Source organism: Taudactylus pleione, unplaced genomic scaffold (assembly GCF_031769625.1).
Source record: "Taudactylus pleione unplaced genomic scaffold, aTauple2 ptg000069l, whole genome shotgun sequence".
Lineage (NCBI taxonomy): Eukaryota > Metazoa > Chordata > Amphibia > Anura > Myobatrachidae > Taudactylus > Taudactylus pleione.
This window is the reverse complement of record NW_028284471.1, coordinates 10,967,356-10,979,775: the sequence shown is the minus strand read 5'-3', so window position 1 is coordinate 10,979,775 and position 12,420 is coordinate 10,967,356. Positions and strand designations below refer to the sequence as shown.

At 41.9% G+C, this 12,420-nt stretch overlaps 1 protein-coding gene across 2 annotated transcripts in view; it reads left to right on the top strand.

Moving 5' to 3' along the window:
• RTF2 (replication termination factor 2) overlaps positions 1-12,048 on the top strand; it is a 50,560-nt gene extending 38,512 nt beyond the window's left edge. Inside the window, exons 7-9 of one of the 2 annotated variants that reach the window (XM_088467116.1) lie at positions 2,440-2,497; positions 9,419-9,505; positions 10,983-12,048. In XM_088467116.1, coding sequence (XP_088323242.1) covers positions 2,440-2,497; positions 9,419-9,505; positions 10,983-11,158 — 321 coding nt within the window. In that variant the 3' untranslated portion in view covers positions 11,159-12,048. Of the gene's footprint in view, positions 1-2,439; positions 2,498-9,418; positions 9,506-10,979 lie in introns of both variants that reach the window. The other variant, XM_088467115.1, reaches the window with a different exon arrangement.
• The last annotated feature ends 372 nt before the right edge of the window (positions 12,049-12,420 follow it).

Sequence of the window (12,420 nt, the reverse complement as noted above, 5' to 3'; positions counted from 1 at the left end):
AATTCCAAGTAGATAAGAAATGTAACCACTCAGGCATACAAGAGAAATAGATATAGTTACTGGAAATACTGAACGCACACTCAACTTGAGTGGTGGCAACCTCTTGGACAAACCTCAGGTATATAAGACAGAGCTCTACAAGGCAGCAAGCTGGATATCTATATATCCAATTTCTAGTCATTGTTAGGAGGATATATTATTCTTTACTGATTCTCCGTTTGGAAGACGTGTTCTCCACACAGACATTTGGTTAAGTAATTTTTATGCATAATATGGCTTTGTATTCTTATTGCTCCCCTTGCTGTTTTGTTTGGGTACATCCCATTGTAATATCGAACAGAAAAAGAAAAATTCTCCATGGCAGCACAGGTTTCACATCCATGTTGTTTCTGATGTTACATTTGTAAGAGACAGCTTGGGAAGTCTCACGACAAGAGATTGTGGAAGAAGAGGAGCTCAATTATATACCATCACAGGGGGTGTTTTTTAACTACCTGTCTCTACCTATCTATAAGGGAAGCTCACCCATTGTAAGGGCTGCCATGGAGTTTTTTTTCTGAGGGAACAGAAATTATCGGTGAGTATAATGTTTTTTTGCCAGTGCACATTAGTAACTATTACTTCTTATCGTAGAAATTCTGTTTAGTGACTTTGTGAAAGTTTAGAGAAAGAGGCAGGGAGCGCACACAAGTTATGAATAACGATTTGCAATAGTCGTGTCTCCACTAATATATACACTGTGGTAATGAAGAAACAATTCATTCAAGCCAATGGTAATTGTATAAACATTGTTTAATTATAAATGCATAAAGTAATTATGGGATAAAATCATAATTCCCTAATATCATAAAATCGGTCACACATATAGTCTTATATGAAAAAGAGGGGGGGTGATGATATAAAAATATGATATATAAAATTGAAAAAGTAAAAGAAAAAAAATGGATATTAATAAACAGTTGAATGTCTCTCAATGGAGTAATTCGGAAACAAAAATAAAAAGAGTGTTATTTGGCATAGCACAAATTAGCTATATACCCTTTGTTGAAAATCCAACAAATTGTATCCAATAAAACTTTTATAACTAACTTATAGTTAGTGATTGTGCTGGGAGCACCAATGTGTAATTTTCCCTCCTACTCAATCGGAATAGCCTGCTCCAGGGGATTGCAACCATCCAGTGTTGGTCTTTAATTTAATTTATTTATTTTGGAAGCAGGTATATAATGTATTTTTAGACTGCTGCAGCAACCAAAAACGGACTTTAGTATGTTTGGAACCTGCGGCCGTGTCTGCTCCTTAGCATGCCGTCTCCCCGTTTAACATACCTGCATAGTCCACAAATGTGACGGGAACTGGTGAGGATATTTTCAGATGTAATCGGCGGCCGCCTCGATCTGTGTCCAGTAGGTAAGTTTCTCACCGGTGAATGGGTATGCTTCGCAGCGTATTTGGGGCAGCTTGTACTGAGCGGTATAGTAATTGCCGGCAACCGGGCTAATTTTCTCCGCTCTGCTGCCGCAATAATGACAGTGATCCAGGGGAATAAAACAAACAGCTCCTGAGGATGTTAAACGGGGAGACGGCATGCTAAGGAGCAAACACGGCCGCAGGTTCCAAACATACTAAAGTCCGTTTTTGGTTGCTGCAGCAGTCTAAAAATACATTATATACCTGCTTCCGAAATAAATAAATTAAAGACCAACACTGGATGGTTGCAAACCCCTGGAGCAGGCTATTCCGATTGAAGAGGAGGGAAAATTACATATTGGTGCTCTTAGCACAATTACTAACTATATGTTAGTTAGAAAAGTTTATTGGACACAATACGTTGGATTTTCAACAAAGGGTATATAGCTAATTTGTGCTATGCCAAATAAGACTCTTTTTACTTTTGTTTCCGAATTACTCCATTGAGAGACATTCATCTGTTTATTAATATCCATTTTTTTTCTTTTACTTTTTCAATTTTATATATAATTTTTTTTACATCATCACCCCCCCTCTTTTTCATATAAGCTTATATGTGTGACCGATTTTATGATATTAGGGAATTATGATTTTATCCAATAATTATTTTATGCATTTATAATTAAACAATGTTTATACAATTACCATTGGCTTGAATGAATTGTTTCCTCATTACCACAGTGTATATATTAGTGGAGACACGACTATTGCAAATCGTTATTCATAACTTGTGTGCGCTCCCGGCCTCTTTCTCTTATTTTTCCATATACCCATTAGAGGGGCAGACTACCCCTCACAAGGGAGCAGCATCAAGTTATGACTATATAGTATTTGGCGCCCATTTGTATATCTTTTTTTCTTTTTTGTGAAAGTTTGCTTGGCTGGAAGTGAATAAATTAAAACAATATCTGAGCTGCAAACTATTTTTTTTTGTTATTATTGTAACTGCAAAATCTCTTTTATTGCTAGAAATCCAAGAAAACCAAAACCGCGGAGAGTGTTGTTACAAATGGTGCCACAGTGGAAGGTAAAAGAGTGTTTGCGTGTATGTGCGTGTTTGTAACAGCAATGCTTTGAAGGTTAGTTATTATAATGGTAAAAACTTGCACAGGCCATAGCAACCAATCATGCTTGCTTTTTTATGTTTGCACAAGTACCCATAGGGTCCTTTACTATGCTGTTTTGTACCCATATGTCTCTGCCATTTTATCTTGGATGTCCTCTCGCCACCTCAAAGTTTGGGCCTCATTTATCACCGATTTGTCTCATCCACCAAAAGTGATAAAAACTTGTTGCGTTTGGTAATGGTGCTCCAGCCAATCAGCTCCCAACTGTCATCTGTTTAAAAAATTACAGTTAGGAGCTGATTGGCTGGAGCACCATTATCATACACAACAAGTTTTATCACTTTTGGTGGATTATAAAACGCATTGATAAATGAGGCCCTTAATCTCTAAAAAATGTACCAATAATATTCCCACCAGTCAACAAAAGTTAAATTCCTGATATCTCTATCTCTGCTGGCTAAGTTTCATCATTGATTCTGAACTTTTCTTTTTTCCCTATATTCCATCTGTTTCCAAATTCATACATCTAAGACATATTTCCAGAATACGCACAAATCTCAAGACACTGTAAAAACTTTAATTCGTACACTCATTATCTCCTGCATTGACTATTGCAAAAGTCTCTTTCCCCTAACCAGACTTTCACCATAAAATCTATTTTGAAGGCAGCAACTAGACTGAATTTCATCACAGAATGCTTTGCTGTTGTTGCTCCACTTTCAGTCCTTAAATTGGCTCTCTGTATCTTATCAAATATAATATAAAATACTTTTTCTAACCTACAAGGCCATAAACACTACACCAACATCACTTATCTCAAGATATCTCCCAGCTCAATCCCTCCGCTCTGGCCAAGATCTACATCTGTCATCTATACGCATAACCTGCACCCATTTGCGGTTACAGGACCTTTTTCGGGTGCACCCACTCTGTGGAATCCCCTGCCAAGAGCAATTACACTTTTCTTATTCAAAGTACATAGGGTATCCACAGGGATACCATGGGGGTGGTGTGGTCGGAGCGGTCCGGGCACCAAACGGTTAAAGCTTTAGCTCCCAGAATACACTGGTCCTCCTTCACATATACCCCGCCTTAGTCACAGGCATACAGTTTTTCATTTGGTGTTGGCAGGACCAGTTGCACCTTTAGACAGGGGGACTGCTTAGGCAGCCCCAAGCTTTATTTTTATGATTTATTTTTATTTTTTTTTATTTACCTGAGCAAGCATCAAGGCGTCCTAATGGGTGTCTGTGCAGCTGCTCCAGCTACCTCCGCCAGCGCCGCAACAACGGTGAGTGGTCCGTTGATTACGGCAGGCGCCAGCTGGGCTCGGCTAGCCGCTCCACTGGGGACCCAGGACTGCGGCAGGATACAGGGAGAAGTACAAGTGCAGTCCTTATCTCTGGCGGTGGAGACCTGCAGGAGGACGCTGCAGTGGGGCGACTGGTTCGTCCACTCACCCACTAGACCACAGGGGCAGTTAATAGCTGGCGACAGGGACCATGTAAAGGTCAATGGCACCCAGCCCCTCCACCAGCTCAGAACGTGATCCCTCACAAGAGATTTCCCGCCTCTGAGCTGCTCCTCCCCTCACCCTCCTCCCTATATGAGACACTCAGCAGCCATTAATAAGGGCTTTTCTGAAGCTACAGGTCTCAGGAGATTCGGGTCCAGTCTCCCTGTATACCTCTCTCTGAGGCCAACTTATACACTGCACAAATCCTACCAGCCCTGTGAGGCTTGAGTAGTTGATTTAGTGGCCTTTATAAGTATATTTATATGCATTGTATGTGACTTGTGCTAGCTCTGCTGTGGTGATATACTGTCTTAAAACTTTCTGACCGTCAGTTATATCTATCCCTGCTGCTCTTGTTTAGCCCACAACTACCAGGTGTGTAGGGTTTCAATATTACGTCACATTTACTTGTATTTGTGAAGGGTGTTACACTGCATTACTAGCCAAACTGATTATGTGCTGCTGGCTGGTTATTACTATGTCTTCTAAGGGAAAACAGGAGCCTGAGGCCCCTCTGTTGGCTACTTGCAGATCCTGTTCAGTGGGCTTGTCCCCTCAGGATTTCGTGCAGGATGGTCTGTGTGTTATTTGTTATGTACCAACCCTCCATCCCACTGTACCAGCCTCTGTCCAGGAACCACCTTGGGTGTTATTCCAGACTATGACGCAGCTAGTGGACCGCTTATCAGCCCCCATGCTGCCTCCCACCATGGGGTACCCACAGCTATTACAGCCTACTATGGCCCGTATTCAATTTGAGGAGAAAAGTCCAGACTTTTCGCCTGCTGGACTTTTCGCATCCTTCACCTGTTTCCCAAGCGGAAAAGTATAGTGCGCGTGCCCAATATTCCCCGTATTCAATTTCAAAGAACGAGAAAACGGGACCTGGCGAAACTTTGAGCGGTGAAAGAAAAACTGGAATTTTCAGGAAATCATCCTAGGACCCCCCTAAAGATGTCCAGACATGGGGAATCACTATGGGTACCCCCATTTTTGCATGCAGAAGGGAAGTCGGGTTTTTAAATAGCCGCGACAGGTGCATAAATGCGGCTTTGGAGAAGGTGATGCAGAAGAGCATTTAGCAGTTTTTTTGGGGGGGGGGAAATAACTATGCCCATCAAATTTGGAGTACATGAAAATGGTTGCAAGCATATTTTTAAGTCCCTAAAATGATTTTTAAAAATTCTTCAAAAATGCTACTCCCGCAATGAAGAAAAAACCTGTCACATATAAGGGAACCCCTCTGGAATCAATTTCGCTATTTTAGAAGTGTTTCCCCTTTTTTTTTAATTTTTTTTTAACCCCAAAATTTCCCTATTTTTTTTTTCCATAGGGGGCATTCCCAGGGGTGCAGGCTGCTTTTTTTTTTTTTTTTTAAGCCTACACCCCAATTCTGCACTTTTTTCACCAGCTAAAGGCTGGGGAAAAATTATCCCCGTTTTTTTACATTGACTTTTCGCACCGGGATAATTCAAACAGTCGAAAATTACGTCATCGGTGATAAATTATTGCCAATAACTGCTTTTCGCCTCAAATTGAATATAGCCCAGGTCAGTACCCCCTATGCATTCTCCCTGGATGGATGTTTATGCCCGCTCAGTTCATAATATGGCTCATATGTCTGCCGCCTATCAGCAAAGGTTACAGGTGGGCAAACCGTTAGCCACCAAGTCACATAGGCGGACTGTATCATCCTCTCAGTCCACCCAGCTTTCGGATTCTGACGCATAATCTGAGGAGGCAGATGACGCACAAGGTTCTCTCTCCGAGTCGCATTTGGGCGAGGAGCACAGTCATTAAACAGTGCATGTCCCGTCTTTAGTGAGGGCGGTTAAATCAATCCTGAATATAGAGGATGATGAACCACCCCCTAATCCTAAAACCCAGATGTTTAAACTTCAAAAGGTGGTTAAGGCTCAATTCCCTCAATCAGAACAGCTCACTGAGCTCATGGGAGAAGCTTGGGGTACTCCTGGCAAATGGTTCCAGGTCCTAAAAACACTAGCGTCTTTTTACACTCTCCCTACTAAGGAGTGTACTAAGTGGGAAGTCCCTCCCACTGTTATTTCGCATGTGGCACGCTTAGTCAAAAGCTCTACACTGCCTTTACAGTCTACATCCTTTCTTAAGGATGCCACAGATAAAAAAAACTAGAGACTTGTCTAAAGTCAGTCCACTCGCTTTCTGGTGCTATCACTAGGCCAGCTATGGCTGCGGCCTTGGTGGCTAAGGCTATCGAAGGAATGGCAGAGTCCCTGGAAGAGAGCCTGCCATCAGACGCTACCAGGGAACAACTGGCATACATCTATAATAATTCAGGAAGCGGCCTCTTATTTGGGAGACGCTATGTTGGATACTGGACTCCTTGCATCTAAGGCATCTCCGACCCCAGTAGTCGCCCGCCGGGTCCTTTGGCCAACCCATCAGCGTTTCCTACCGTTTGCTGTTCTGCAGCAACATTACCAGTTTCGGGCACTGCCCTTTAAGCTGTAAACAGCCCCTTGGGTCTTTACCAAAATAATGGCAGTTATGGTGGCCCACCTCAGGTGCCAAGGAGTCAGAATCCTGCCATACCTAGATGACCTCTTAATCTTGGCACACTCACCAGTTGTGTTACAACTCCATTTCCAGCTGACCATGGACTGCCTGCAGACAAACGGCTGGCTCATCAGTTGGAAAAAGTCCTCCCAATCTCCGACACAGCGGATATTACATATGGGGGGTGCTCCTGGATTCTCGAATACAGAGGATCTTTCTGCCAGCAGAAAAGATTTTGACACTATACTTGCGTGTGCGCAACTTGCTCCACAATCAGAGGGTATCCATTCACTCAGCAATGCAGGTCCTGGGGTCCATGGTATCCACTTTCAATATGATGGAATAAGCCCAGTTTCATTCCAGGCCCCTTCAACAACTGATTTTCTCCCGGTGGAACGGGCAGTATCAAATGATCCGATCCAAGGAGATCCTCCTCTCTCTGGAGGTTCGGCTTTCCCTCGCACTGTGGCTACAGACGTCCCATCTGGACAGGGTCGCCCCTTCTGGATTCCAAATATGGAGCTTCTCACTACAGATGCTAGTCTTCGTGGATGGGGCGCGGTAACTGGTCATCATACTTTTTAGGGATGGTGGACAACCCAGGAATGTTGTCTGCCCATAAACATCCTGGAGCTTCGAGCATTGTACAGAGCACTCACTCAGGGACAGGATCTCCTCCAGGACTGGCTGGTCCATATCCAGCCCAACAACGCAACTGCGGTAGCCTACCTCAACCATCAGGGAGGCATGCGAAGTTGGGCAGCCATGCAGGAAGTGGCAAACATTCTGGTCTGGGCCGAAGGTCATCTCCCGGCAATATCGGCAGTGTTCATTCCCGGAGTCCTCAACTGGAAAGCGAACTTCCTAAGCCGTCAGGACATACACGCCTCAGCCCGCATCTATTACAGAGTTTGGCACTCTTACTTTCAATGGTGCTCTCCCAGAGGCTATGACCCTACAGTTTTTAGTGTCTTCCGGGTGTTTGCCTTTTTCTAGGCTGGGTTAGAGTTCAGGTTTCTGCTCTATCAATCTGGTTCCAGCAAAGGACTGCTCCCCTGCCTGATGTTAGAACATTCTTTCAGGGTGTTCTCCGCATTTAACCTCCTTTTGTCCCTTTGGTGGCTCCATGGGATTTGTCCTTGGTTCTCTGTGCTCTACAGGCTCCTCCGTTTAAACCTCTGGACTCAGTAGACCATATGTGGCTGACAGCGAAGACACTCTTTTTCTCCTCGCTATCTTATCTGCCCGCAGGGTATCTGATTTGGCAGCGCTATCCTGTTGCTCCCCATTTTTGATCTTTTATCTGGATAGAGCTGTCCTCCGTACCAGGGCTGGGTACCTCCCTAAAGTGGTATCCCGGTTCCATTTGAATGAAGAGATTGTGGTTCCAGCCCTCCAGCCCTCTGATCTTTCTGCAGGTGAAGCCTCCTTGAATATGGTTCTTGCTCTTCAGATCTATGTGGATCGTTCTAATTTCTTCAGGAAATCAGATTCTCTTTGTGTTGCACGGCTTTCACAAACGAGGCTGGCAAGCTAACAAACGGACTCTGGCTCGATGGCTCCTCTTGACAATCTCTTAGGCCTACACGCAAGCTAATATTCCTGTTCCAAACAGCGTTACAGCACATTCTATTCTGACTGCGGGACCCTAGTGGGCAGTTCAACGTGGCGCTTCTGCTGAACAATTGTGCAAGGCGGCCACGTGGTCTTCCATCCACACCTTTCTCAGGTTCTACGCCTTTGATACCTTTGCCTCTCAGGATGCTTCCTTTGGGCGCCTAAATTCTCCTTTCTGCTCAGGAGTGTCCCCCACCCTTAAGGGAAACTATGGGACATCCCCATGGTATCCCTGTGGATCCCCTATGGACCCTGAAGAAGAAATTAAGTTATGGTAGACTTACCTTTCTTAACGCTATTTCTTCGAAGTCCATAGGATCCACAGGGCGCTCACCCTGACGCACCTTGCCTCAGTGGGTATTTTTTCTCTTGATCACTGATTCCTTTCACTTCTGGGAGAGTATTTCTTGAGTATACTGTTCTTCCTTCTCCTCTTTCCTGCTCCTGCCTTAGGCTTGTTTACAAAACTGTCTGCCTGTGGCTGGGGGTGGGGTACATGTGGAGGAGAACCAGTGCACCCTAGGAGCTAAAGCTTTAACTGTTTGGTGCCCAGACCTCTCCGACCGCACACACCCCATGGTATCCCTGTGGATCCTATGGACTTCGAAGAATTAGAGTTAACAAAGGTAAGTCTACCGTAACGCTTAATTTTTCTAGTATCCAAACCTTCAAGCATTACCTGAACATTCACCTCTTCAGGCAAAGTTATCACATTCCAGTACTACCCACGTAACCTACACAGACTGCTCTACCCCCCTTCTATACAGTTCACACATAACATTAAATATATTCTCTTTCTACACTCGCACACCCCTCTGACTCCAGGCCAACATTGCTGTGTAATTTTATCACATAGCCCACCAAGAACCTTTGCAATCTGGCTGGACCATTTGCAGTATGTAACACTTCTTCTCATGTGTCCAATTGCTATGTCCCAATAGATTGTGAGCTTGCCAGGAAGGCCCTCTTACCTCAGTCTGTCTGTTGCTACCCAGCCTTGTCTTATTAATATTTTGTTCCCAATTGTAAAGTGCAATGGAACGTATTTGCGCTATACAAATAACAGTTGTTAACAATAAAAAAAACAGTAATGATAATAAAAATAATTATTAAACTCCCTTAGTATCATTTCCTTGATCTTCCAACGTTTCAGTTAATTCTAGATCCCACAATCCATAGATTCATGATATAGACATTTTTTTTGTCCCAGGTGCTGCAGGACCCTCTGGAACAACAGACGGGAGCAAAAAGAGCACCAGAGATAAAATAAGTTTTGTTTCCAGCACCAATTGTTCAGGTAATGTGTATAAAATTTGCCTTTGTCAATTCTATTAATGTAAAATAATTGTGAAGTCCGCTCAGCTTACTTGGAGTTCCAAAGTTCAAAAGATTTATTTGCACAAAGAAATTGAGTACTGCCCCTTACAATGTGCATGCGTGGTTGCACCAATGATCACTGTAGTACAATTTATAGGTTCACATTCAAATAGTCCGTAGAGAATAAAATCATTGGGTACAGGCAGGGATCTGCGTGTACTCGACGTTGGATAGGTCCAGGACCTTCTCCTTTGTGTGGGCAGCAGGATCTTCATAAAGCCTGGGGCCCCGCTGATGACTATCTCATGCTGGATTTCCTTTGTCTTACAGTATCATGGGTGAGGGGAAATATAGAGTTTCAGGGGCAGCACATTACATTGTTTAACTGCAAATAAAGGGATTTAGAACATTACATCAATAATATTACATTTATATTTACAGCAGAGATGCAGTATTTATCTAGAAAACAATACATAGCAAATACTGATTAAAATAAGACTAAACATCAATATACAGTTATACAAATGTAATAGAAAATAGGAAATTACACATTATAATGAAAATAATATTTAGAATAACATACAGAAAGTGTTGTATTTTATTGTACTTCATTCCGTTTCAATATTTTAGCTTTGACAATTATCCTTTGTCAGGTAAACCTTTTAAAAACAATAATAATACAACCAGCTGCTCAGTTTCATAATAAACTTGTTTTGATAGATATTAGTATTATTGTAATTTTGACCATTTCTTATCATCGGCCTATAAATTTTGATTGTCTTTTCATATATGTATGATACACTTTACTGGCTAGTAAAAGGTTAGTAGCTGTAACAGCTTTGCAGGCTACCTAAAGGATACCTATCACTAAAATGTAAAAGTGTGTGTGTTTCCCTTGGTGGCTGCAGGAGTAGGGCCATACCATCTTTACCTGCACCCAGTGTTTGTCAGATAAGCTATTACACAAGTCTTTTTATTGTGCCTTAATTTTAATTGAAAATAAAAAGCAGTATTATGCTATACATTCTGTTTTAAGGCCTGATGATGTATGCCACTGTTGGTAGTCTCCCTGAAGGATGTGGACCGAATTGACATCTCTTAGTAGATACACAGATAATAATAAAATATAACAACTATTACATGAGTAGGTGTAAAAATGGATCTCTGGGATGTAAAACCAAAGAAATATTCGAATTAGGTCAGCAATTAGGAGCTTGGGGAGCGTTGAACAAGGAAGGGAGGTAACATAGACAAAATTAGTTTCCATTGATTTTTAAAACATTAATATGTTTTTCAACTAAATAATACATATAAAATGTAGATGTTTAAGTCAATTTAGTGGCATGTTATGTTGGAGTCAGTGTTGACCAGTTATCACATTAAAACATACTGAGACTGTCATTTATAGTGCATGTGTGTAGACAGAAGTGTCATTGTTTGTCCTCTTAATGCAGCAGACTCCATGTCATCTGAGAATGCCGCCACATCATCCTCCGCTCCTGCGAAGAGACCGTTACCAAGCACCGAGCAGAAGTCTGAAGCTTACAAATCCATCTTCACATCCCACAGCTCCGCCAAACGCACCAAGGACCAGTCTTCTAACTGGGTCACCCACACAGCATACTACTTCTAATTGCATATGGCATTGACCCCTGGTGGCATACATTCACACCCTACATTTTTACCATTACACGATTCATATATAGAACCACTTTTCTTCCTGTGCTGTTAATTTTGTGTAAAAGTACAGATACACTCATATGAAGAGGGGGTGACAGCTACAGATGAGTTTTTTACCGTTCAGTCCATATCTGAAAACATTCTGCTATCTGCATTAAAATGAAAACTGATTTTCCCTGAAATAAACCATAAAACTACTGTACTTCCTGTGTTGTATGAGTTACGCCAATGGTGAGACACCCCTTTGTTTGCTAATATAGGACACTGTGTGCATTTGGGCATGTTCCATGTTCAGATGACTAATATACTGCCTTGTATGCATCCTGCCACATTCTCCACATATACCTTTTTGATTTAAAGCATCATTATGTGCTCTGTAACCATTTGTTTTCATATCATCAGTTACTTCTTTTCCTAGGTTGCGATACACTTGTTCTTTGGATTCAGTTGTATCAAACATAATTTCACAATAGCATGAAGGCATAGTTCATACTGGAAATAATTTAGAAACAAAACACAATGCATTTCATGTTTCAATATGGCAGATATAAGCCAATAGTTAGGTTATGTGGAGGTGTAAAAGTCAACCATCATTTACACACACGGAAAACACATTTTGTGGACGAGACCAATATTAGAATGATCGTTCTCACCTCTTATTGAAGTCAGCAATGAGAATACATATAATTTCACTATGCCTCAGTGGTGTCCTCAATCAATATTAATGCAGTTGAAGAAATGGTCTTTGTGTGGGTACAATTTGATATAAATCCATATTTTACTAACACTGAAGGTTGGTTTACTTGTTTAATAATGGAATAAAAACGTGTTTTTTTTCTTCTCTTTTGTTTTTAGCACTGAATGTAAAAAATAACCTTTTATAATCTGAAGGGAAAAAACGTATTTTGTGTTCTTTCAAGCCAAGATGGATCAGTCACAGCCCTTAATGGAGTTTTCCTGGTAGGCCAGTTTCTTAATGGGACCACCTAAAGATTTATTCCTTTTTTTTTTTGGCCTCATTTTATTTATTTTCTAAACTGGCGGAATGCCTGCGTAGATCTATACCGGAACATCCCCCACGTTGAGCAAGTTATGTCACACACTCATGCAGCAAATCAATTTAAAACAATTACCAGATTCACTCACTGCAAAGTACGGGCTGCAACGCTCTCAGGGGTCTAGTTACTATGCAGTGTTAGGAGACAGAGTGAAAAG